General features: G+C 38.1%; 1 protein-coding gene across 1 annotated transcript in view; it reads left to right on the top strand.

Annotated features, from left to right (window-relative positions):
• The window catches only part of CCDC175 (coiled-coil domain containing 175), a gene marked incomplete at both ends in the record, with an annotated part of 75,086 nt that overhangs the window by 42,517 nt on the left and 5,198 nt on the right, over nucleotides 1–27,371 (top strand). Inside the window, 5 exons of the mRNA XM_081291390.1 lie at nucleotides 10,112–10,250; nucleotides 17,825–17,904; nucleotides 19,345–19,497; nucleotides 22,944–23,046; nucleotides 25,926–25,969. Coding sequence (XP_081147516.1) covers nucleotides 10,112–10,250; nucleotides 17,825–17,904; nucleotides 19,345–19,497; nucleotides 22,944–23,046; nucleotides 25,926–25,969 — 519 coding nt within the window. The remainder of the gene's footprint in view (nucleotides 1–10,111; nucleotides 10,251–17,824; nucleotides 17,905–19,344; nucleotides 19,498–22,943; nucleotides 23,047–25,925; nucleotides 25,970–27,371) is intronic.

Raw genomic sequence — 27,371 nt, 5'->3', positions numbered from 1 at the left:
AAAGTTGATTTTTGTTCATGGTTTCAGAGGTTTTGGTCCATGGTAATTCAGTTCCACTGCTCTGGACCTAAGGTGAGGCAGAACATCAGGGTGGAAGGGCCTGGTAAAGGAAAAGTTCTCAGCTCATGGCATCAGGGAAGCTGAGAGAGAGGAGGGAGATAAACCCTCCCAGGACACGTTGTTGGTGACCCACTTCCTCTGAACAGGTCCCACCTGCCTACAAGTGTTGACCTCCTCCCAGTAATTCATTCAGCCATAAATGGGTTAATCCACTGGTGAAGGCAGAGCCTTCATGATTCCATCATTCCTCAAAGTCCCACCTCTGAACACATGAGACTTTGAAGGACAGTCCAGATCTAAACCATATAAAACCTCTTGCTCGTTCATAGTTGGGAGCTGTACCTGAAAGAGCAGGACATTGGCTAGAGAGGTGAGGTGAAGGAGCCAAGCGCTGGGGGTGTCAGTTAACCACACTTCTCACAACAGAGCAACAATTCATCCCTTGAGGGAGGATCCAGGTGGAGCAGCCCCTATCTACCACATCCCTATAGGCCTTTGCAAGATCTTTATCCTTTGCTTTGCTGAACTGGGAAGCCACTGGAAGGTACTGAGTAGAGGGTTAAAATATTACAACTTTTAAAAAATAGGGGATCAAGGGAAGATGGCAGCGAAGGGAGTGCATCACCCCCATGTACCGCGTCACTATTCGGGAGAATGATGAGTTAGAACAGCTAAAAACTATCTTGTTAGGAATTTCTAGCAAAACTGGGGTGCTCCAAAACCTAGTGGAAGGATTTTCATCGCACGAGGATCAGCTACAGGGGCTCAAACATGAGCGATTTGTCCGCACGGAGGGTCACGCTGCTTATTCAGCAAATCGTCCCGCGGCTAGAATCTGCGGCATGCGCTGGGAAGCAACGAGATAGCAACACAAAGATACAGCGCTGCGGATTCTGTGGGCTCCTGCCAGCTGTGCAATCACTGTACACAGTGCTGAATTCTGGTTTTGAGACGGGGAAGGAAGCGGTCCAGTTCAGTTCTCCACACCGGTCAGACCACAGAGGAGGCCAGCGGCCACCATCTTGGAGAGCTGACGTCATCATCCCTGTTTTCGACTGATCGCAGCTCATTCAACTATAGAACAGGTAATTTCAGGCTGCCATTCGCCTGCGACTCGCAGACAAATTACTCAGGCTCAGTGCTAAAGAACCCGCGGAAACTTCTTCTTGGAGCCTGCTCCTATCAGAACATACACCGAGCCCGGAGCGGCCGAATTCTGGCTCCCGGAACTGCTCTGGCCCAGGGCTAAAGAACCCGCGGAAACTGCTTCTCGGTCTGGATCCTGCTGAATACTGTGGAGGCCAGAGGGGCAGAGCAGAGCCGCCGCCCGTGCCTGGAACAGCCCCAGCGACCCGCCGGCATGGTATCACTTCACCCCAATTACAGTAGGGACTGAGTAGAGCCGCCGCCCGAGCCCACAAGGTAGGCAGACCTGCAACCAATCAGCGGAACAGGCCCAGCGGCCTGCCGGCGTGGTAGACACGTCACACCAATTGGAGTAGGGGCAGAGCAGAGCCGCTGCCCGCGCCCGGAACAGGCCTAGCGACCCGCCGGCGTGGTATCACCTCACCCCAACTGCAGTAGGGGCCGAGCAGAGCCGCTGCCCGAACCCGCAAGGTAGGCAGACCTGCAACCGACCGGCGGAACAGGCCCAGTGGCCTGCCGGTGCGGCAGACACGTCACCCCATTTGGACTAGGGGCAGAGCAGAGCCGCCGCCCGTGCCCACAAGGTAGGCAGAACTGCGACTGATCGGAAGAACAAGCCCAGCGGCCTGCCGGCATGGTAGACATGTCACCCCAATTGGAGTAGGGGTAGAGCAGAGCCGCCGCCCACGCCCGGAACAGGCCCAGCGACCCGCTGGCGTGGAAGTCACGTCACACCAATTGGAGTAGGGGTAGAGCAGAGCCGCCGCCCATGCCCAGAACAGGCCCAGCAACCCGCCGGCGTGGTAGTCACATCACCCCAATTGGAGTAGGGGCAGAGCAGAGCCGCTGCCCGCACCCTGAACAGGCCCAGCGGCCCGCCGGCGTGGTAGACACAGAGCAGAGCCGCCGCCCGCGCCTGCAAGGTAGGCAGACCTGTGACCGACCACCAGAACAGGCCCAGGGGTCCACAGGCATGGTAGACACGTCACACCAACTGGAGGAGGAGCACAGCCGCTGCCTGCCCTGCAAGGGAGACTTTTCAACTATACAAGAGCAATATAAATATATAGGGGAAAATTTCAAAAACACAACAGTTTCACCAAGCAGAAAGAAACGCGAGCAGTATGAAGAGACAAGGAAAGAAAGGACCACAAGCAATGCAGGTCAACTCAACTTTAGAAGAGGTAATAGCTGCAGCAGATGGAATGTCAAATAAAGAATTCAGGATATACATGCTTCAGATGATCTGGAGTCTCAAGGAAGACATTAGACAGCAAAATCAGACAATGAAAGATCACTTTGACAATGAATTACATAAACAAATCCAAGAAGCAAAAGATCAACTATACAGGGAGATAGAGGTAATAAAAAACAAACAAACAGAAATCCTAGAAATGCAGGAAGCAATAAACCAACTTAAAAACTCAATTGAGAATACTACCAGCAGAGTAGAACACTTAGAAGATAGAACATCAGACAATGAAGACAAAGTATTTCAACTTGAAAAGAACATAGACAGCTCAGCAAGACTGTTAAGGAACCATGAACAGAACATCCAAGAAATATGTGATAACATAAAGAGACCAAACTTAAGAGTCATTGGGATACAGGAAGGTATAGAGCTCCAAACCAAAGGAATGAGCAATCTATTCAATGAAATAATACGAGAAAACTTCGCAGACTTGAAGAATGAGACAGAATCCCAAATCCTAGAAGCCTACAGGATGCTGAATGTGCAAAATCATAAGAGATCCACACCTAGTCACATTATAATGAAGATGCCCAGCATACAGAATAAGGAGAGAATTTTAAAAGCTACAAGAGAAAGGAAGCAGATTACATTTAGGGGTAAACCAATCAGGATAACTGCTGATCTTTCAACACAGACTCTGAAAGCTAGACGATCCTGGAATAACATATTTCAAACACTGAAAGAAAATGGGTTCCAACCAAGAATCGTGTATCCAGCGAAATTAAGCTTCAGGATGGAAGATGAAATTAAAACCTTCCACAATAAACAAAAGTTAAAAGAATTTGCAGCTAGAAAACCATCTCTTCAAAACATCCTTGGCAAAACATTACAGGAAGAGGAAATGGAAAATAACAATGAAAACCAACAGTGGGAGGTAGGACAGTAAAGGGGGGAAACTAATCAAAGAGGAAAACAAACCATGTTTAGTAACATAAATAAACAAATATGGCTGGAAGAACAAACCATATCTCAATAATAACCCTAAATGTTAATGGCTTAAACTCACCAATTAAGAGACACAGGCTAGTAGAATGGATCACAAAACAAGACCAAACAATATGCTACCTACAGGAGACGCATTTGATAGGAAAAGATATACATAGACTGCAGGTGAAAGGTTGGGAAAAATCATATCACTCATATGGACTTCGGAAACTCATATCAAATAAAATAGATTTCAAGCCAAAGTTAATCAAAAGGGATAAAAAGGGACACTACATACTGCTCAAGGGAACCATACACCAACAAGACATAACAATCATAAATATATATGCCCCAAACAATGGTGCAGCTATGTTCATCAAGCAAACTCTTCTCAAGTTCAAGAGTCTAATAGACCACCATACAATAATCATGGGAGACTTCAACACACCTCTCTCACCACTGGACAGATCTTCCAAACAAAAGTTGAATAAGGAAACTATAGAACTCAATAACACAATTAATAACCTAGACTTAATGGACATATATAGAATATACCACCCAACATCAAGCAGTTACACTTTTTTCTCAGCAGCACATGGATCCTTCTCAAAAATAGATCATATATTATGTCACAGGGCAACTCTTAAACAATATAAAGGAGTAGAGATAATACCATGCATCTTATCTGATCATAATGGAATGAAACTGAAAATCAATGATAAAAGAAGGAAGGAAAATCATGCATCACTTGGTGAATGAACAATAGGTTACTGAATGATCAATGGGTTATAGAAGACATCAAGGAGGAAATTAAAAATTCTTAGAGATAAATGAAAACACAGATACAACATATCGGAATCTATGGGACACATTGAAAGCAGTTCTAAGAGGAAAATTCATTGCATGGAGTTCATTCCTTAAAAAAAGAAAAAACCAACAAATAAATGATCTCATACTTCATCTCAAAATCTTAGAAAAAGAAGAGCAAAACAAAAGCAAAAGAAGTAGAAGGCAAGAAATAATTAAAATTAGAGCTGAAATTAATGAAATCGAAACAAAAGAAACAATTGAAAAAATTGACAAAACTAAAATTTGGTTCTTTGAAAAAATAAATAAAATCGACAGACCCTTAGCCTTGCTAACAAAGAGAAGAAGAGAGAAAACTCAAATTACTAGCATACGGGATGAAAAAGGCAACATCACAACAGACACTTCAGAAATACAGAAGATAATCAGAAATTATTTCGAATCCTTATACTCCAATAAAATAGAAGATAGTGAAGGCATCGATAAATTTCTTAAATCATATGATATGCCCAGATTGAGACAGGAGGATATAGACAACCTAAACAGACCAATATCAATTGAGGAAATAGAAGAAACCATTAAAAGACTACCAACTAAGAAAAGCCCAGGACCGGATGGGTATACAGAAGAGTTTTACAAAACCTTTAAAGAGGAACTAATACCAATACTTTTCAAGCTATTTCAGGAAATAGAAAAAGAGGGAGAACTTCCAAATTCATTCTACGAGGCCAACATCACCAAGATTCCTAAACCAGACAAAGACACTTCAAAGAAAGAAAACTACAGACCAATATCTCTAATGAACATAGATGCAAAAATCCTCAATAAAATTCTGGCAAATCGGATTCAAAAACATATCAAAAAAATTGTGCACCATGATCAAGTAGGATTCATCCCTGGGATGCAAGGCTGGTTCAATATACGGAAATCAATAAATGTTATTCACCACATCAATAGACTTAAAGATAAGAACCATATGATCATCTCGATAGATGCAGAGAAAGCATTTGACAAAGTACAGCATCCCTTTATGTTCAAAACTCTAGAAAAACTAGGGATAACAGGAACATACCTCAACATTGTAAAAGCAATCTATGCTAAGCCTCAGGCTAGCATCATTCTGAATGGAGGAAAATTGAAGGCATTCCCTCTAAAATCTGGAACAAGACAGGGATGCCCTCTCTCACCACTTCTGTTCAACATAGTCCTCGAAACACTGGCCAGAGCAATTAGACAGACGAAAGAAATTAAAGGCATAAAAATAGGAAAAGAAGAACTTAAATTATCACTATTTGCAGATGACATGATTCTATACCTAGCAGACCCAAAAGGGCCTACAAAGAAACTATTAGAGCTAATAAATTAATTTAGCAAAGTGGCAGGATATAAAATCAACACGCATAAATCAAAGGCATTCCTGTATATCAGCGACAAATCTTCTGAAATGGAAATGAGGAAAAACACTCCATTCACAATATCCTCAAAAAAAATAAAATACTTGGGAATCAACCTAACAAAAGAGGTGAAAGACCTATACAATGAAAACTACAGAACCCTAAAGAGAGAAATAGAAGAAGATCTTGAAGATGGAAAAATATACCCTGTTCGTGGATAGGCAGAACTAACATCATCAAAATGGCGATATTACCAAAAGTTCTCTATAGGTTTAATGCAATGCCAATCAAAATCCCAACGGCATTTCTTGTAGAAATAGAGAAAGCAATCATGAAATTCATATGGAAAAATAAAAGACCCACAATAGCAAAAACAATGTTAAGCAGGAAGTGTGAATCAGGCGGTATACCGATACCAGACTTCAAACTATACTACAGAGCAATAGTAACAAAAACATCATGGTACTGGTACCAAAACAGGCGGGTGGACCAATGGTACAGAATAGAGGACACAGAAACCAATCCACAAAACTACAACTATCTTATATTTGATAAAGGGGCTAAAAGCATGCAATGGAGGAAGGATAGCATCTTCAACAAATGGTGCTGGGAAAACCGGAAATCCATATGCATCAAAATGAAACTGAATCCCTTTCTCTCGCCATGCACAAAAGTTAACTCAAAATGGATCAAGGAGCTTGATATCAAATCAGAGACACGGCGTCTGATAGAAGAAAAAGTTGGCCACGATCTACATACTGTGGGGTCGGGCTCCAAATTTCTCAATAGGACACCCATAGCACAAGAGTTAATAACTATAATCAACAAATGGGACTTACTCAAACTAAAAAGTTTTTTTCTCAGCCAGAGAAACAATAAGAGAGGTAAATAGGGAGCCTACATCCTGGGAACAAATCTTTACTCCTCACACTTCAGATAGTGCCCTAATATCCAGAGTATACAAAGAACTCAAAAAATTAGACAATAAGATAACAAATAACCCAATCAACAAATGGGCCAAGGACCTGAACAGACACTTCTCAGAGGAGGATATACAATCAATCAACAAGTACATGAAAAAATGCTCACCATCTCTAGCAGTCAGAGAAATGCAAATCAAAACCACCCTAAGATACCATCTCACTCCAGTAAGATTGGCAGCCATTAGGAAGTGAAACAACAACAAGTGCTGGCGAGGATGTGGGGAAAAGGGTACACTTGTTCATTGTTGGTGGGACTGCAAATTGGTGCAGCCAATTTGCAAAGCAGTATGGAGATTTCTTGGAAAGCTGGGAATGGAACCACCATTTGACCCAGCTATTGCCCTTCTTGGTCTATTCCCTAAAGACCTAAAAAGAGCATGCCACAGGGACACTGCTACATCGATGTTCATAGCAGCACAATTCACAATAGCAAGACTGTGGAACCAACCTAGATGCCCTTCAATAGATGAATGGATAAAAAAAATGTGGCATTTATACACAATGGAGTATTACTCTGCATTAAAAAATGACAAAATCATAGAATTTGGAGGGAAATGGATGGCATTAGAGCAGATTATGCTAAGTGAAGCCAGCCAATCCCTAAAAAATAAATGCCAAATGTCTTCTTTGATATAAGGAGAGTAACTAAGAACAGAGTAGGGACGAAGAGCATGAGAAGAAGATTAACATTAAACATAAACATTAAACATGAGAGGTGGGAGGGAAAGGGAGAGAGAAGGGAAATTGCATGGAAATGGAAGGAGACCCTCAGGGGTATATAAAATTACATACAAGAGGAAGTGAGGGGAAAGGGAAAAATAATACAAGGGGGAGAAATGAATTACAGTAGAGGGGGTAGAGAGAGACGAGGGGGGGAAGGGAGGGGAGGGGGGATAGTAGAGGATAGGAAAGGCAGCAGAATACAACAGACACTAGTATGGCAATATGTAAATCAATGGAAGTGTAACTGATGTGATTCTGCAATCTGTATTTGGGGTAAAAATGGGACTTCATAACCCACTTGAATCAAAGTGTGAAATATGATATGTCAAGAACTATGTAATGTTTTGAACAACCAACAATAAAAAAATAAAAAATAAAAAATAGGATCTCTCTAGCTGCCAAATTAAGTAGAATTTTGGAAAGCAAAAGTGGATATAGGAAGACCAACTGGGAAGTTAAGCAGTAACCCAAGTGTGAAACAAAGGTAGCTTAAAAAAAGGTTACAGAAGAGATGATAAGAAGCTGTCTGTATCTCATATTTTTGTTTGTTTGTTTGTTTGTTTTGGTTTTGGTGCTAGGGGTTGAACATATGCATGTTAAGCTCTACTACTGAGCTATACCTCAAGACCTGCCATATTTTTTTATGATAAATGCTAAGAATTTACCACCATACTTAATAGTAAAACAGTGGAGAAAATTCCCATAGAAACACAAATAAGGAATAAGGACCTTATTTAATATTGTACTCAAGTTTATACAATGCAATTAGGCAAAATAAGTAAAAGAGAAGTATAAGACTTTGCAAGTGGAAATATTGGCAGGTTACAAAACACAAGACAATCAACTGCAAAACTACTACAAAGATACCTCCAGCTTGCACTCTGCCAGACCATGTTCCACTACAGGGCTGTGTCCTTTCATGCCTCATTTACGCAAGGCAAGGACTGATGACAGCTTTTGTGCCATTACTATATAGCACACATATTTCCCTTGACAGTCAACATCAATAACCTTGGATGCAATGTAATACCATTTCTGTCTTTGGTCCAGTCGCATTAAAAGCCCCAAATGGAAGGAAAGTAATCTCAGGGTTTGATTTATGGAATCATTATTGGTTCCCTCGCCCTTAATGGGATCATTCTTCTCTTCAGCAGTAACCTCTCTAAACCAACAGAGCCTAAAGTCACAAGGAAGGAAAGCAAAACCACTAGGTTTAAGAGCGAGAAGTCCTCCTACTCTTTGGGTCTCTGATCCATAAGTTCTAAGGAAATCAGTCCTGAACATTAATTGCTTGGTTATAATATAAACTTATATAAATTTAGAGGTAGTGTTTCCCAGGCAGTATGGTGACTGACTCTTCCATAGGTCAGGGGCCTCCACTTTAATTCTATCAGAACCTTCACCAGTTATGTGCATATTGTGATCTTGCCTGCCATGCTGAGTACCATTGGATCTACTGGGTCCCACACATCAGACAGGGTCTGATCAGAGAAGCAGAGCTTCTAGATAAGTGATTTATTATAGGATTTGATCTTCTGCAATAAAGTTTGCTGGCTACAGAATTTCCACAGGCTGTCAGCTTTACACCTGGGTACTCAAGCCTGAAGTCAGCAGGCAGGCACTTGAGGAGCAAGACAAACTGAGACTTGCAAAATGCGTTGGAACCCATGAGCTTGAACAGGAGCCTGCATGTTTTTTTTTTTTCTTTTTTTTTTTTTCTCTTCCATGCCTCCAACTTCTTGAGATTGGGACTCAGCAGAAGCTGGAGCTCATCTTCACTGAACTAAATATGCATGTGGCTCAGAAATCAGACACACTGAGGAAGGAATTAAAGAAGGTGTGGACTTGATTGGCGGCCCTACTCCAACAACCTGAGCCCATAGACGAGCAACAACTTAACTTGTCTTAAACGCACTGCACTTAGGACCCCACACCATCACTCAAGGCATTAAATCAACCTGGTCAGGGCAGCATTGGCAACCCAAACCGTGTGATGGGATGGGAATGAATGAATACACTAACATATCCACTTATAACCCCAGGCTATCCTTTTTTATTTTTTAGAGAATGTAGTATAAATGGTAGATTGAGTTTCTTTACCTGCTCAATATCTCAATATTGCAGTTTGGAGAAATTTATTCCCATTTTCACATTATTCTTAAATTATGATGTTTTATTTTCTTATATGCCTTTTCATCTTTCTCCATTTATTCATAAGGATTCTCATGGCAATTTGGGAGGGGACATAACAGATCAGCACATCAATGTATTAGTTAAAGTGCAGCCAAGCTTCTCCATCAAAAGGATGTCCAAATACCCACCCTCTCTAATTTGCTAAAAGAAACCCAACTATTAATGCATTTGAAACTAAATAAAACTTTTGATTAAGTAAGCAGGCATCTTTATGTTTTGCTTTGGGTACTTTTTTCTATTTGTTGCAATATTATATCCAATTATTTATAATCCTCTTCCCAAATTTTACTTACATGCCTATTCCTTAGAATTTGTTTATTATTTTGATGCCCTTTTTTATGAAATATGATCAAAGGAAATTTTTTCTCAATTATATTTTTGGTTGTGCATAACATAGCAATAGAAATGTATCAGTAAAGATTAATAACTGAAGGATCTTTGGAGAGGCAATTAAATCTAATATCCTTAACTAGATTTCGAAGGAGTCAGTGGCGAGATTACAAATATTTATTGACTACCTACTATATACCAGACACTGTTCTGGGAACCTCAGGTTAGAAAATAGAATTCTAAATTGTTGGTAAATTCTCCAAAATCACACTTCTCAACCAGCTTTATTTTCTTTAAAGGAATTATATGTTCACGAAGTACAAATTCACAAAGAGAAACAAGAAGAACTAATTGAATATATTCCACAACTTCAGGAAGCAGAAGAAGAGTATGAAATCAAATATAAAAAGTTAGAAGAGCTCTATAATATTTTTACAGGTACACATGAAGTATTTGGTAATTAATTTCCATCCCAGATTCCCTTTCAACCCAGAGAAGTCATGGTGAAATCCATCCAGCTTTTCCCACTTCCTTTTACTCTCTCTCTTCTAATTTTCCCCTAATCTACTAATTAACTCTTCTCCACACCTTCACATCACAACCTTATTATTTCTAATGTCAAATGTTTTCTTTCTCTTCTAAAGACTATTTAAAATTAATAATTAGCCATTCACTGTATTATATTGTTTCTTTCCATACTTATAAAGGTAGAACTAGCTCCTATATCAGCTACCACATGGAGAATTTTTTTTTGTTTCTTACTCTGAATTTTCAAATTATATATTATTTCTAGCTACGACTTTACATTTATCAGTGTAGATGTGATAAATGTGTGTGTGTGTTTTTTTCACCAACCTACACCTAAGGTAAAGATAGGTGAAAATTGTCTTGATCTGGGAGCTTAGTAGAAGATGTGAACAATGTCTTCAAGCATGCATATTTTGCATTATATTACATAGCATAATCACATGTGTGTTTGATATAAAAAGAATCATTTTCTCCACAAGAATTAAGTGTGATCATCTAATCCTGAACCTAAGGTCAAGAATCATCCCAGAGTTTTGCCTCTTGTCTTGTATTTGGGGAGAAGAGAATCGATGTCTAGGGAGTCTGTGCAGGTCTTTAAGCAGGAACCACTTCCAGAGCCTATGTATTATAGATGATGAGAGAAGAGTCATGTTAATCAGCAGGCCACAATCAAAAGTTACAGAAAAAAAAACTGGAATGGGAGCAAAAAGCATCCACTGGGGTGGGGGTGGGAATGACAAGGTAGCAAAAATGAATATGGGGGCAGGAATTAAAATTTAAAATGTCAAAATGGAACATTAAGGAGGAAGCCCAATATATTCCAATGTAAAAATAAACAAACATTCAAAAATGAATAGTGATTACTGCCAAGAGAGGTTTTTACAACTCTAATAAGAAGGACCTAGATAATCAGTCCCCTTCCCATTTCTCAGTTGACTTTCCACTTCTTTCCAGGTTTTCATTTACAACTCAGTGTAGGTTTTCCTGGCCCTTTATTACTTTTAAAACCAGACTCACAATGTATAGGTATTTTATTTCCAGATTTCTACTTGCACAACTTTTCCTCCTATCCCATTTTGTAGTGAGTGTGAGTGAGAAACTCTCTGAGTTTAAAGGTGACCAATACATTGCAAGTATTGAATCTCTTAAGGTAAAGAGAGGAGATGTTAAAGAAAGCAGAGAAAAGGAAGAGAGGAGAACAAAACAAGAAAGAGTGGAAAACCAATGTGCTTCAGCACCTAGGAGAGAGCACCTCCCAGTGCTCCACTTATAGACAGCCTGCATAGGCTCAGGTCACACAGAGCACAGTGCTGTGGCTTTTAGTTAAATGTGATGGATGAAACACATGCTTCTTTGCTCCCTCACAACCTAATGTGTGTAAAAGATTTTTTAAAAATATAATTTCATACAGAAGATAATTAGAAACTATTTTGAAAATCTATACTCCAATAAAATAGAAAATCCCAAAGACACCAACAAATTTCAGGAGGCATATGATCTGCCCAAACTGAATAAGGAGAGCATACATTTTTAAACAGATTAGTTTCAAGCAAGGAAATAGAAGATGCCATCAAAAGCCTACCAATCAAGAAAAACCTGAGACCAGATGGATTCTCAGCCAAATTCTATAAGACCTTCAGACAAGAATTAATACCAATACTTCCATGAAGTAGAAAGGGAGGGAACCCTTCCAAATTCATTCTACAAAGCTAGTATCACCCTAATATCAAAACCAGACAAAGACTCATCAAGGAAAGAAAACTTCAGACCAATATCCCTGATGAACATAGATGCAAACATTCTCAATAAAATTCTGGCAAATCACATACGAAACTTATTGAAAAGCTAGTGCACCATGATCAAGTGGGGTTCATCCCAGGGATGCAAGGTTGATTCAACATATAGAAGTCAATAAGCATAATTTACCACATCAATAGACTTAAAAATTAAAATCATATTAATAGATACAGAGAAATTTGACAAAACACAGCACCATTTCATGTTCAAAACACTAGAAAAACTAGGAAAAGTAGGAACATACTTCAACATTGTAAAATCATACATGCTAAACCCAAGGCCAATATCATTCTAAATGGAAAAAACTGGAAGCATTCCCTCTAAAAACTGGAACAAGGTAGAGATGCCCTGTTTCACCACTTTTATTTAACATAGTCCTTGAAACTCTAGACAGAGCAGTTAGACAGACCAAAGAAATTAAAGGAATTTTAATATGAAAAAACAAACTATCATGATTTGCCAATGACATGATTCTATACTTACAGCATCCAAAAAATTTTAGCATAAAATTTCTAGATTTAATAAATGATTCAGCAAAGTAACAGGATATAAAATCAATACTCAAAAATCAAATGCATTTCTATACATCACTGATGAATCCTCAGGAATAGAAATTAGGAAAACCACCCCATTCACAAGAGCCTCAAAACAAAAACAAAAACAAAAACAAAAAAACACTTGGGAATCAATTTAACAAAAGAGGTGAAAGACCTCTGCAAGGAAAACTACAGAACACTAAAGGAAGCAGTGAAGAAGACCTTAGAAGATGGAAAGATCTTCCATGCTCTTGGATAGGCAGATTTAATGTTGTCAAAGTGGTGGTACTACCAAAAGTGCTATACAGATTTAATGTAATAACAATTAAAATCACAACATCACACCTATAGAAATAGAAAAGGCAATTATAAAATTCATTTAGAAAATAAGAGACCCAGAATAGCCAAAGCAATACTTAGCAAGAAGAGTAAAGCAGGAGGCATCACAATACCAGACCTTAAAGTATACAACAGTAACAAACATGACATGGTGTTGGTAAACAAAAACAGACATGTAGACCAGTGATAAAGAATAGAGGACACAGAGACAAACCCACATAAATACAGTTATCTCATAGTAGACAAAGGCGCCCAAAACACACATTGGAGAAAAGATAGCCTCTTTAACAAATGGTGCTGGGAAAACTGGAAATCCATATATAACAAAATGAAATTAACCCCCTATCTCTCTACATGCACAAAACTCAACTCAAGGTGGATCAAGGTAAAAAGAGGAGATGTTAAAGAAAGCAGAGAAAAGAAGGAAGAGAGGAGAACAAAATGAGAGAGTGGGAAAACCAATGTGCTTCAGCACCTAGGAGAGTATCTAGGAATTAGACCAGAGACCCTGCACCTAAAAGAAGAAAAAGTAGGCCCAAATCTTCATCATGTTGGATTAGGCTCTGACTTTCTTAACAAGACTCCTAAAGTGCAAGAAATAAAACTAAGCATCAATAAATGGGATGGATTGAAACTAAAAAGCTTCTTCTCAGCAAAAGAAACAATCACCTCATTTGCACCTACAGTATGGGTGTAAATTTTTACCACACACACATTCAGAAGAGCACTAATCTCCAGGATACACAAAGAACTCAATAATAAACTTAACACCAAAAAAAAAAACCCCAATCAACCCCATCAATAAATGTGTTAAGGAACTGAAAGACACTTCTCAAAAAAAGATAGACAATTAATCCTCAAATATATATTAAAAAGTTCAACATCTCTAGTAATTAGAGAAATGCAAATCAAAACTACTCTAAGATTTCATCTAACTCCAGTCAGAATGGCAGTTGTCAAGAATACAAGCAACAATAAGTTTTGGCGAGGATGTGGGGAAAAGGCACACTCATACATTGCTGGTAGGACTGAAAACTGGTGCAACCAATCTGGAAAGTAGTATGGAGATTCCTTTAAAAACTTGGAATGTAACCACCATTTGACCAGCTATCCCTCTCCTGGGTCTATACTCAAAGGACTTAAAAACAGCATACTACAGTGATGCAGCCACATCAGTGTTCATAGCAGCACAATTCACAATAGCCAAATTGTGGAATCAACCTAGATGCCCGTCAATAGATGATTAGATAAAGAAACTGTGATATATATATATATATATATATATATATATATATATATATATATATATATATAATCTCAGCAATAAAAGAGAATGAAATTATGGCATTTGCAGGTAAATGGTTGGAGTTAGAGAATATCATGCTAAGCCAAGTAAGCCAATCCCCAAAAACCAAAAGCCAAATGTTTTCTCTGATAAATGGGTGCTAATCCATAATGGGGAGGGGCATGGATGAGTGAAGGAACTTTGGATTGGTCAAAAGGAAGGGAGGGGAAGGAAGGGGACATGGAGATAGGAAGAATGGTGGAATGAGATAGACATCATTACCCTAGATACATGCATGATTGCACAAATGGTGGGGCCCTAATTAATATACAGTCAGAGAAGTGAAAAATTGTGCTCCATTTGTGTACAGTGAATCAAGAGCATTCTGCTGTCACGCATAAATGATTAGAACAAATAAATTTTAAAAATCAAAAATATATATATATAATTATATAATTCCTGTTAGAGTCTGTAAACAAGTCTGGATGGCGCCTGGCATTTTGCCAGAGGGAGTGGTTTATGAAGTAACGTCAGCGAGCCATTAAGTGTGGAGATTCCTTATTGGTTGACTGCTGTATCGAGTTTATGTTAATTAGATAAGCTGTGTGGAATGTATAAATACCTCTGTTGTCCTACAATAAAGGGCTCCCACTCCTGCTGTATCAATCTACACAAGTTGTTCGTCACCCCCTGGTTATTTTGCAGCCAGCCGGGCTGTGGCAAATTCCAAAAATATCAAGACATTGTGGCCAGTGTTTATTATCTGGTGATTATTCATTTATATATTATCTGATAATAAATATCAATAATTTCTGGGAAAGTGAAATTGGATAAAAAAAAAGTTATTAATGGAAAGAGAAATATGAATAGCAAGTGCCTACAGGGAAAGGACCCCATGAAGAAAAATATTCTCTCTGCTGAATGTAGGAAGTCACAGGCACTGGCCTAATTCTATTACTGTGAAGACCAAGATGAGCCATGAGACTTGTTGGAAGGAAGTCTTTATAAGGAGTAGTTAGACCTCCAAGTCAAATATCCTCTTTGTGCAATTGACTGACTGAGTCCTCCTCCTCATGCTTGCAAAGAAATTGGACCAGATGTTTCTAAACTGCAACATAAGGTAGGGCTGAGGGCAGAAGACAGCCCTGTACCCAGATCCCCTTCCACAGCTCAGCTTGGTGAATGCTGCCAGCCCGCTGTGGCAGTTTCATGTTAAGAAACAGAACACTGTGTGAAAATTCAACATAAAGATACAAACTTATGTAAGAAAAAGAAAAAATTCCCCATATTAGTATTTAAAGTAATTGATTCTACCTTTACTAAGTTTGGAGAGAAACAACATATAGTGAATTACTAAATCCTAAATTTAAATAGTTTTTAATAAAAAGAGAACAGGATTACTCCTCTCAACTCTTACCCCATCCTGATGAAGGAGTCTTTCTGGAAGGTAACTGAACAATTCAGAGAGAAGCCCCGCAAGTGATACTAGCATTTGAGAAGCCCTCCAAAAATGACTGGGTCTTCCTGATCACTGCTCCCTGAAGCCCACAAGCAGGCAAATCTTTTAGTGTCTCACTCTTAAAAAAGATTGGACAAAGATCCCCAAAAACCTGAAGAATCCAGAGGTAAAGCAGAAACTGAAGACAGAAACAGAGAGCTTGGTGAAAACATAAACAAGGCAAAGAGCATATGAATATATTCTTAGACAAAGAAAGTTATCACATTTCTGAAAAAGAAAAAGAATGCTAAAATAACAGAAAGTATAAAAAATGTTTAGAAATTAAAACTGTAATAGGTAATATTTTTAAATTCCATAGAAAGATTATAGGAAAATTTAAGGAACTATCTCTAAAAAGAATGACAAATCAAGACACAAGGAAGGTTGAAAAGGATAAGAAAATTAAAAGATTATTCTGAAATATTAAATATTTAATTAACAAAGAGGCTAGAAAATGAGAACAAGAAAAATGTAAAGGATGAAATCATTTCTTAAAATATCAAAAATTTCTCAAAAATGAAAAATAAGGGACTGGCTCAGAGGTAGAGTGCTCACCTAGCAAGTGCAAGGCCCTGGGTTCTAGTAATATTTTATTGTATTTGACTCTATAGAAAAACTTTTCTGTTTCTTAGCATGAAACTGCCACAGCTGAGCTGTGGAAGGGGATCTGAGTACAGGGCTGTCTTCTGCCCTCAGCCCTACCTGATGTTGCAGTTTGGAAACATCTGGTCCAATTTCTTTGCAAGCATGAGGAGGAGGACTCAGTCAGTCAGTTGCACAAAGAGGAGATTTGACTTGGAGGTTTAACTATTCCTCATCACCACATAAAAATAAATAAAATAAAAATGTTGTGTTCAACTAAAAAATAAATATTTTTAAAAAATGAAAAATAATATGAGTTTCCAACTTCAAAAGGTCCCATCAAATCTCCCAATTTATAAAAGTACATTAAGTCACATTACTGTGGAATTTCAGGGATAAAATGAGAAAGAGAACATCCTAAAGATTTTTAGAGAGTAAAAGTAGATCTCATACAAAGGTTATCAACCAGAATGGTTTCATACCTCTTACTAGCACGATTATACTAGAAGTTAGAAAACTTTGAAATTCTGAGGAAATAGAATTTTCAACATTAGATAACCACCCACACTATCAATGAAGTATAGATACAGAATACAGACATCAATGTATAATATCTCAAAACATTTTTTCTCATTTAGTCTTTCTCTTGGAGCTAGGAAATAATTTGCTTCAACAAGTTCAGGGAATAAAACAGGAAAAAGTGAATGATACGAGATTTAGGAAATAGGAGGAAGAGAAAAGGAAAACGCAAAGGGGGGAAGAGGAGGTCAGCTGTAAAGCAGGCCTAAGGAAAAGAAGTCTCTGGAAGGCATGTCAGAGGGGCAGTGTGGGAGGAAAAGATATGAAACTGATAGATTTGTTTGTGTGTTTAATGACATATGCAGAAAAATCCCTTGTAGATTTTGGTATTAGTTAAGGATACATACATGGAACACTAAACAAAATATTTTTTTTTCAAATTGAGGCATTTTTTAACTCCAGGAAAAACAAAAGAGAGAAAATGAAATCATACTATAAAGCTTGGTTCATTGATGAATCATATGATCTAAACAATTAAACTTTGTTTAAATAAAAAACATGATTTCATGGGGAGAGTAGAAGGAGGAAATGGTGGTATGGTGGGTGCAGATGGGGTTTGTGGGTGTGAAAATATTACATATTATGTACCCCCTTTAAGAAACAGAAAATGCCTTAAAACTGTAAATCAATAAATTCTGATAAGCATATTTTTAAAGAAAAGTGTTTGAGCAGGAAGAAATGACATAAAAAGAGTTTTTAAAATGTTAGATTCTGAAGAGTGAGCTTTGGGAGCGCCTGATGGCTGATTTCAATTATGGTAATACTTTAGAATTTGACTTTCTAAACTGGGTACATGCCTTACTTTGATTGATGTTAGTTAACTAAAGACCATTGTGGGTAGTTATTCTCTCTTTCTCTTTTTTAATAGCTCAACAGCAGGAGGAGAAGATAATGTGCAGTAGCATTACTAAGTTGGCAAGAGAATTTTCAAAATACTTAGATAATACGGTAAAGGGTATTCATTCTTCTTTATTTTTTTACAATTCTGGCATATGCAAGCAGCATATTTACCTGTTACCTTGAAAGTACCTGGTACCCTGAAATCCACATTTATTAAACTTACTGTTTCAATGCTATTTTTTTAAATTTTGTTTTTGTTTTTATATTTGGTACCAGGGATTGAACCCAGGGGCACATTACCAGTGAGCTACATCCCCAGCCCTTTTTATTTTTTATTTTGAGACAGGATCTCACCAAGTTTTGTAGGGTCTCACTAAGAATCTGAGGCTGGCTTTGAACTTGTGATCCTCCTGCCTTACCCTCCTGAGCCACTGGGGTTACAAGTGTGGACCATCATGCCTGGCCAATGCCAATGTTTTTAAATTTGGAACATATTGTGGTCATACATCCACACATGCATGCACATGCAGGCTCACACATATGTGTGTGTGAGAGAGAGATACAACTAAGAACCACCAACAGGAGAGGAAAATCCAGTTTTCTTCTTGATAATGTAAAGAAAGATAATGCTTTTTAAAGATGAATTGGCAGAGGTTTTATGGGGGTGGATGAAATAGGAACAGGCAAAGAGAAGTTTACTACTTGCTTAAAATTTATAATTAATAATTTGTGATAAGTTATGTGCATAAATTCAGTTAATTAGAAACATCCTGTTCTTTGAGGTGCACTGATATCAAAAGGTAACGTGTCAGGCATGGTGGTGCATGCCTGTAATCCCAGAAACTCAGGAGGCTGAGACAGGAGGATTGAGAGTTCAAAGCCAGCCTCAGCAACTTTGAGGTGCTAAGAAACTCAGTGAGACCCTGTCTCTAAATAAAATACAAAGTAGGGCTGGGGATGTAGCTCAGTGGTCAAGTGCCCCTGAGTTAAATCCCCAGTTACCACCCTCCCAAAAGTAACTTGTAATATGTTATAAAGAGATTATGAAGGAGACAATTATAAGTCTCATATAAAAACAGTTCTCTTTTTTTAATTAGATGTCTTTGGTGATGATTGACCAGGTGATTTGTAGCAGTATAACAACTGAGCACTGACTAGAGAATTCAGAATTCAGTAAATAATTTTTAAAAATCCATAAAGTAATAATCTTTTTCCTTTAAGAAATATTAAATTCTTTGTTAAAACCTCAATAAATCCCCCCCCTTTTTTTTTTTTTTGGCCAGGCAGTTGTTCATACATCAAAGTATTTACTATTTGCAAAGTTGTCTCCATGTCTGGAGGTTTTAAATGTGACCCCCTTCTCAAAGTCCATGAATAAATTTTAACCAGTCAGCTTTAGAGTCCGTAAGTTTTTCTAGGAAAAAATGTTTATAGTCTCAGCTTCAGGAATTAATTTAGAGTCAAGCTCTGACTATAATCTATGTAGGCCAGTTTTCTTGTGTCCTATTCTTTGAACTCTGTGAGATAATTGTGTTTATGTTTGAGCAGGAGAAAATTAAGCAAGAACTAAAAGAATTACTAGATCTTGAAAGCAAGAAAGTCAATGATCATTTTGAAATTCTAAAGAAGTTAGAAAATGAAATCTTTATAAATGATCAAAAAGCAAACCTTTTGCTCGTGGAAAATGAAAAATTAAAAAGGGTAAGTTCAAGAGTACCTCATTTTGTATAATGGTTTTCGATTGCTTTTGGCTTCAGATCAATAATACTTGTGTGAGAAAAGAAGATAACTCTTAGAACAACGAATTAACAGTATCCAGGTATTTTCTACATCCTTCTAGTCACCAATCCCCTCTCCACAAGAGTAACACTATTGGCCTCTAATACCAGTGACAAGCTTTGCCTGATCTTGAACATTTGATGCTTAGAATGAAACAGTATACACTCTTTTGCTCATCTGGTGTTTGTGAGGTTCGTCCTTATTGTTGAGTGTGGTTAGTTCTGTGTAGTATTCCATTCTATGACTGTACCATATTTACATGCTCTATTGTGGATGGGGGTTTGGAGAGTTGCTGACTTTGGGCCATTACAGAGAGTGTTACTATGTACATCTAAGTATCTTTTTTTTTTCTTGGTGAACTTATGTACATGTTTCTGTTGGGTATGAATCTCATGTGAAATTTCAGGGTCATAAGGACACACATCATCCACTTTACTACTGATTGGTGATCTCTCAAGAGCTTTGCACCAATTGCCCCTCTTACCAGCAATGCATAACAGCACCAGTTGTTCTACAGTCTCACTAAAACCATCTCTCTTTCTTTCTTTCATGTGTTTAGAAGGATCGTTTCCCACTTGTGTGTGTGTGTGTGTGTGTGTGTGTGTGTGTGCGCGCGCGCGCGCGTGCGCGCACGCGCACATGCATATGTGTGTGTGCAGGGGATTGAACCTAGGGTCTCATGCATGCTAGGCCAGTCTTCTACAACTAAGCTATCTCCCAACCCCTTATCTTTTTCAGTTTAACCATTTTGTTGGATGTGTGGCAAAGTCAGGCTAATTTTCATTTTCCTGATGAATAATAGAGCACCATTCATATGTTACTAGCCACTTGGATAGCTCCTCAAAGAAGCAGCCATTTGAGTATTTTTCTCCCATTTTTAAAAATTAAGTTGTCTGTTTCATATTGATTATAACTCTTTTATAGCAAATGAATTTGTTTATCTGACCCCTAAAATTAAAGTCTCAATCTCAAAAGATCAAGTTTTACTCATTTATACTCGATTTGCTTATTTTAATGTGTTAAAATATTATGCCTAAAACTTAGATATATGCCACTGAATTTGAATACCTCTAATTGGTGCATATAATGAATGACTGAATATATTATCTATATATATAGTGTATACATAAATATATTTTAAAGTGCATAGATTTTCGTATTTCATATTGTGTAACAAAACAATAATTTTCTCTAATTTGATGACCTGGATTAGAGTTTGTCATTCTCTGGTGAAACTGATTTGGGGCAGGTCACCTAACTTGTGGGCATCATTTTCATCCTTTTAAAATAGGAATAACTCCTAATAAATGTTACTCCCTGTAAACTGACAGTGCAAAAGAAATGCATTTTTTTTTTTCTGTTTTCGTGGTGCTGGGGATTGAATACAGGGCCTTGTGCATTCAAGGAAGGCACTCTACCATCTGAGCTATATCTCCAGCCCCAAGAAATGCATTTTTTATTAAGCCATAATGACCTTCAAGATCAGAGTCTATACCAAATTCCCCAAGTGTTTTGCACAATGCCTTGCATGTTAGAGGGATTCAGTCTCATTTGATGTTCACAATAACCACATAAAGCAGATGATATATTATGTCCCTTTTATAGATGAGAAAATGGAGGCTCTACATTTTTTAAAAAATTTAATAGCCAAAACAAAATACAAAGCACTCAGTCCTACAGCAGAAAGATGGTTAGGGAAAGTGGCCCACCAATGTCTAGTGCAATGGCATTGGGAAATTCCTTCACAATAGTTATCCGACCATGTACTTTATGTTTTCTTGGTGAATTAAAATAGCATAATAAGTACTAATGTACTTTGAAAGGGTACTTGTGCTTCAAAGAGCCAAAATATGTACCAATAACCACACACACGCAACGTGCCCCTGTTCTTCTAGCCTTTGAAACAAACTCATCAGGCATTTCATCCACCCATAGAAGTATTCAATTAGACTCTCTGGCTATCAAAATGATATCAATTATTCATTAAAAGAATTGGGACTGTTATTGGTATTTTGTCAATAAGTGACCAAATGATGCCTATATGAAAGATTGATATGATTAGATTCTGTGTTTTGGTTCAATAGCATCTACAAGGCCAGGATGAGCTGTCTTATTCACTCACCACTCTCTGCTTTGCTGACCATGTCCCTTAACTTTAAATATCCACTGAGTCCCAAGCACTTGGCAAAGCATAGTGAATGAGTAAGATTCTACCCTTTGGGAGCTCATAGTCTAGCTGAAGAGATGCATATATAAGTGAATACAATTCATATGTTAAGTGCAACAGTGTGGACAGGGTCCAGATAGTGCTGTAGAGTAAGAGCACCTAATCACACCAAGTTAGGAGCTCAGGGGAGAAGTCTCTCTGAGTGTCATTAGCACAGAGGTAGGATTTATATATGGAAGATCTCTTCAGGGACAGTGTGTTGAATGAAATCAGTGAGCTATGTATAGGAAATCAATTTGGAAGGCACAAACTGTGGAAGAGGAGATCAAAGGAGACCAAGAGAGGATAGTCAGAGAGCTCTGAGAGAAACAGGAAAGTCCAGCTGAACCAGGCTGACAATCATCCAGGCTCAAAGAGAGGCAAAAATAATACCTGGGACTTGGCTTAAGGTTCCTTTCACTTTAGTTTACTATACGCAGGCAAGCCATGCTAGGAGTGACACAAGATCAAATATACATAAGTAGACTCTAATCCGTGGTTATAAACATTTCTATGCAACAGTTTCATGTGCACCCCTTCTATGGCTCTCAGTACTAAGAGTTTTATCCATAATTTATAGTACTTGCCTGTTTCTCTCTGGGTAAACTGGGCTAGTGCCAAATATTTATCCCAAAGCCCACATCTTTAGAATTCCTAGAGATGTTAGATTTTTAAACTTCTGATCATTGGGTGATCAGAACAGAAATCCATGATCTTATTACCCTGACTACTACCACCACCATCACATTATCTAACGAAACCTCTCGATCAAGTGGGCAATTCCATGGGGTCTCATACCTCAATAATTACTTATTTGTGACTTAAGCTGCCCATACATTTTGCATAAGGAACTGTGTGTGTGTGTGTGTGTGTGTGTGTGTGTGTGTGTGTGTACATGATGCATTCAGACAGAACATCTTTTAATTTCTTATTTTGGAAAATTATATTCAGAACACCATGTTTATCGCATGCTGAAATACTTAATAGGAAGCAGGATTTCTCCACAGATGGAAGCTTGGAAAAGCTCGTTCACCACTGTCACCTCACACATAGGACAGTTGGTGGCACAGAGGAATCAATACGTGTTTACTGAATGACTAAATGGATATTTAATCCACAGCAACTAAACTTCTAAAAACAATCACATGCCTTTCATTTCCAGTATATTTTATATATGAAGATCAATGTAGAGAAATACAGAAAAGGCCAAGAAGCCCTTATACACGACTTAAGTGACGCATCGTGGCAACTGATAGCTGAGCACAGTAAGTAATGTGTCATGGGTACGCCTTGCACATAACGGTTTTGTTACGCTGAAATTTATTTTAATAGTTTGCTTATAATAAAGTGCACCTATTTTTAAGTGTAATGAATTTTGGCAAATGTACATAACTGTCACCACTACCTCCATAGTGAGAAATAGAGATTTTCATCATTGCAACATTTTCCTTGCTGTCTCTTTATGTTCCATCTCCCACTCCCACCTCCAATTCCTGGGAACCATTGATCTGCTTTCTAACAGTAATAATAAATGAAATAATAGTTTTCACACATTTGTACTGAGGTCCTTGGACCAAACGAAATGTTTTTTAAGATTTGTTCACATTTTTCCTTGTCTCATTAGTTTGCTTTTCTTTATAGCTGTATGTTATTATTTCTTTGTATAGCTATACCATAGTTTGTTTATTCATCCACCAATTAAAGGACACTCAGTTTGGAGTAATTATTAATGAAGTAGCTGTGAACATTTGATGATAAGTATTTTTGTGAATATGTTTTTTTCTCTCTTGGGTAAATACCTAGAAGTGGAATTGCTGGATTATGTTTAACATATGATTGCCTTTTAAGAAACTGCCAATTTTCTTAAAGTACAAAATGATTGTACCGATTTTTCATTTCACTAGTGATCTGGAAGAATTCCTGTTACTTAAAATTTACAGAACACTTTAAAGTGCTCACATTTTAACCATTTAAATACATATGGAATGGTACTTTATTTTGGTTTTAATTTGCTTTTCCTTATGAGAAATATTGTCAAATATCATCATTTCATGTGTATTTGGGGCCATTTTAGTGTCATCTTTTGTGAAGTGTCTTGAACCAACCAGTTATTTTGCAGCATAACAAGTATCACAGACCTAATGGCTTAAAACAGATCGTTACTTCACTCACAAATTGGCAATGTGATTGGAGCTTGGAGACCACTGATGTCTGCTCTACAAACATTAGCTGGGGCAGCTCTAGGGCTGCGGTGGGGAACTGGCATCATCTAAGGACCCACTCATTCCTGTGTCTGCAGTTTATGCTGGCTCTCAACTAAACCTTAGTGGATCTCCAGTTGGCCAAAACACCTCCTTGTGGCCTCTGCATGTAGCTGCTTGGCTCAAAGCAAACATCCCAAAAGACAAAGTAGAAGTTTTATGACTTAGCCTCAGAAATCAGAGTGTCACTGCCACATTACTCTAAGGGTTAAGGCAGTTACCCAGTACAAGGGAGAAGGGCCCCAATACCACCCCTCACTGGGAGCAAGCAGGTTTCCGGAATGGAATGTATTGTGGGGCCATATTTGGAAACTGCAGTCTGCTATGTGTCTATTCAAGTCTTTTAGGATTAATGCTTTTTGTGCCTGTGTAAAACATTTTTGCCTGCCCCAAGATCTTGAAGATTTTTCTCTCACCAAGTTTTAGTTTTAGCCTTGATGTCTAGATCTCTGGCTCATATTTCAAGTGAATATTTTTCATATGCTATGAAGCACGGGTTAAATTTCATTGTTTTCAGGGCTGGGTTTGTGGCTCAGTGGTAGAGTGCTCACCTAGCACATGCCAGGCACCGGGTTTGATCCTCAGTACCACATAAAAATAAATAAGTAAATAAAGGTATTGTGTCCAACTACAACTACACACACACACACACATAAAGACTTAATTGTTTTCTCTGATGTTTATCCAGTTGTTTCAGCATCTTTTTTTTTTTTAAGAATATCCTTTCACTGCTATACTAACCTACTTGCTTTTTCAAATATCAGTTTTATGGGTCTGTTCCTTTATTCTAAATGTCTAACGTTGTATCAATACCACACTATCCAGATTATGATAGCTTCATATACAGTCTAGAAAGCGGGTATTATATAAGTTCACCTTTGTGCTTCTCTTTTAAAACTATTTTGACTATTTTAAGTCCTTCCATAGAAGTTTTGAAATTGATTCATTGTCCTATACACAAACACACCCAGAAACCTGCTGGGATCTTGGATTTGTGTTGAATATGTACATCAATATTAGGAGAATTGATATCTTAACAAAATCATGTCTTCTGATTGAAGAGCAGAGTATATATCTCCATTTATTTAGGTCTTTAATTTCTTCCAGCAACTTCGCAGCTTTTAGTTTAATATGTTAGCAATTTGCAGCTTGGGGGTTAGCTGTCCCCAGGACCACCATCAGGCTAATGGTTAGTTAGATAGATCCACAGAACTCGGAGGCTGTTATAGTTATTACAATAAAAAGCACACTGTGAAATCAGCAAAGGAAAAAAGCATGCAGGGCAGGATATGGAGGGAAACAGGTACAAGTTTCCAGTGTCCTCTCCCAGTGGCATTGTCTGAATGCACTTTGTTTCTCTAGCAGCAATGTGTGACCACACACACAAAGTGTTGCCAACCAAGGAGGCTTACTTGAACTGTGCTATCCAGGGTGTCTATTAAGGGGTCTGTCATACAGATATACAGTGCTCATGTGACCAGCCTCCACAGCCCAGATGGCTCCTGAGAGGCCCACGTGGTATTTTTCAGGCTATGCTGTTCATGGAGAAAATTGCCTCCATTGAGATCTAATTACTAAATCAATTTCCCATTCCTGGAATAAAGTCCACTTGTTCAAAGGCTTTTATTGATTTTATCTGTTGCTGAATTCAGTTTGCTAATCTTGGTGTCGCATTTTGTATCCGTATTTAAAACTGCCTTCCCCTGCTTGCACTGTGGTCTTTTAAAGCCAGTAGCAGAGCAAGTCTGATCCAGTTATTCTATCATTTTGGACATAGAGAATTTTAGATAGAAATACTTTTTGAAAAACAAAAACAACAACTTTAATTTTATTAAAAGGTTCAAATTGTTTCAGTAATCATTGTAATTTTTAATCTATTTCAGCACATTATGTAGACTTGTGGGCTGAATTTCAGGCCCTAGTTAAGGTAAGCATTTTTTTTGGTATTGCCTCCATAGTAACATAGATTCACAAAAATGTTCACTTATGTAATAAAGGTGTATGTGTGTGCATACGTGTATGTGTGTCTAGAAAGATTACAGGGCAGTGATAGAGCTGGTGTGACCATCACATCCCAAAATGGATCCATTGTGCCAACATGTCACCATGAAATCTTAATCCTTACTTTCTTCCTAAACGACCACCCAGTTATAGAGAAGATTTTTCTTTCCTTCTTTCCTCCTCCCCTCTCCTCTCTTCTCTTTCCTTCCTTCTTTTTTCCTCTCTTTATCTTGCAAGCTCAAATTGAGCACATTTTATTTGAGGACAAAGTTGTCTGTTCTGAGTTCCATCACTCTTCATGTTTTACTAGTTATGTGACACCTCTACCCCTCCCCACTTTAGTGGCAAGTAGGCTGGAATTTAAATCCAGGCTCTGCCCCTTTCTAAACACTTAAAGTTGACATAAAAATCCTTGTTTAACCCTTAAAACACTGGGTAAAGTATTGATGGTGCCTTTTTGAGATGAAGCTATAGAGTGAGTTGAAGTAACTTGCTCAAGACCAAATCATGAATGGGGTGGAGTTTAAAACTCAGATTCTGTCTGATTCTATAGTTTTTATCTTAAACTTTACCTCCTCTGCAGTTCTATACTGAATTTTTTTTAAAAAAATATTAATTGCTTTTGTTTATATTGACAGCAGAATATATTACAATTCATATTACACATATAGAGCACAATTTTTCATATCTCTGGTTGTATACAAAGTATATTCACACCAATTCATGTCCTTATACATGTACTTTGGATAATAATGTCCTTCACATTTCACCATCATTTCTAATCCTATACTACCTCCCTTCCCCTCCAACTCTTCTGCCCTATCTAGAGTTCGTCTATTCCTCCCATGCTCCCCCTCCCTACCCCACTATGAATCAGCCTCCTTGTATCAGAGAAAACATTTGGCATTTGGTTGGCTAATTTCACTTAGCATTATCTTCTCTAACTCCATCCATTTACCTGCAAACGCCATGATTTTATTCTCTTTTATTGCTGAGTAATATTCCATTGTGTATTTATGCCACATTTATTTTTTATCCATTCATCTATTAAAGGGCATCTAGGTTAGTTCCACAGTGTAGCTCTTGTGAATTATGCTTCTATAAGCATGATTGTGCAGTCCCTGTAGTGTGCTGTTTTTAAGTCCTTTGGGTATAGACTGAAGAGAGGGATAGCTGGGTCAAATGATGGTTCCATTCCCAATTCCAAAATCTCCATACTGCTTTCCATCTTGGCTGCACCAATTTGCAGTCCCACCAGCAGCATCTGAGTGTACCTTTTCCCCCACATCCTTGCCAACACTTATTGTTGTTTGTCTTCATAATAGCTG

This window comes from Spermophilus citellus (genome assembly GCF_964194105.1).
Source record: "Spermophilus citellus genome assembly, chromosome: 4".
NCBI classification, from domain to species: domain Eukaryota; kingdom Metazoa; phylum Chordata; class Mammalia; order Rodentia; family Sciuridae; genus Spermophilus; species Spermophilus citellus.
The sequence above is the reverse complement of the archived record's forward strand: the minus strand, read 5'-3'. Positions and strand labels throughout refer to the sequence as shown.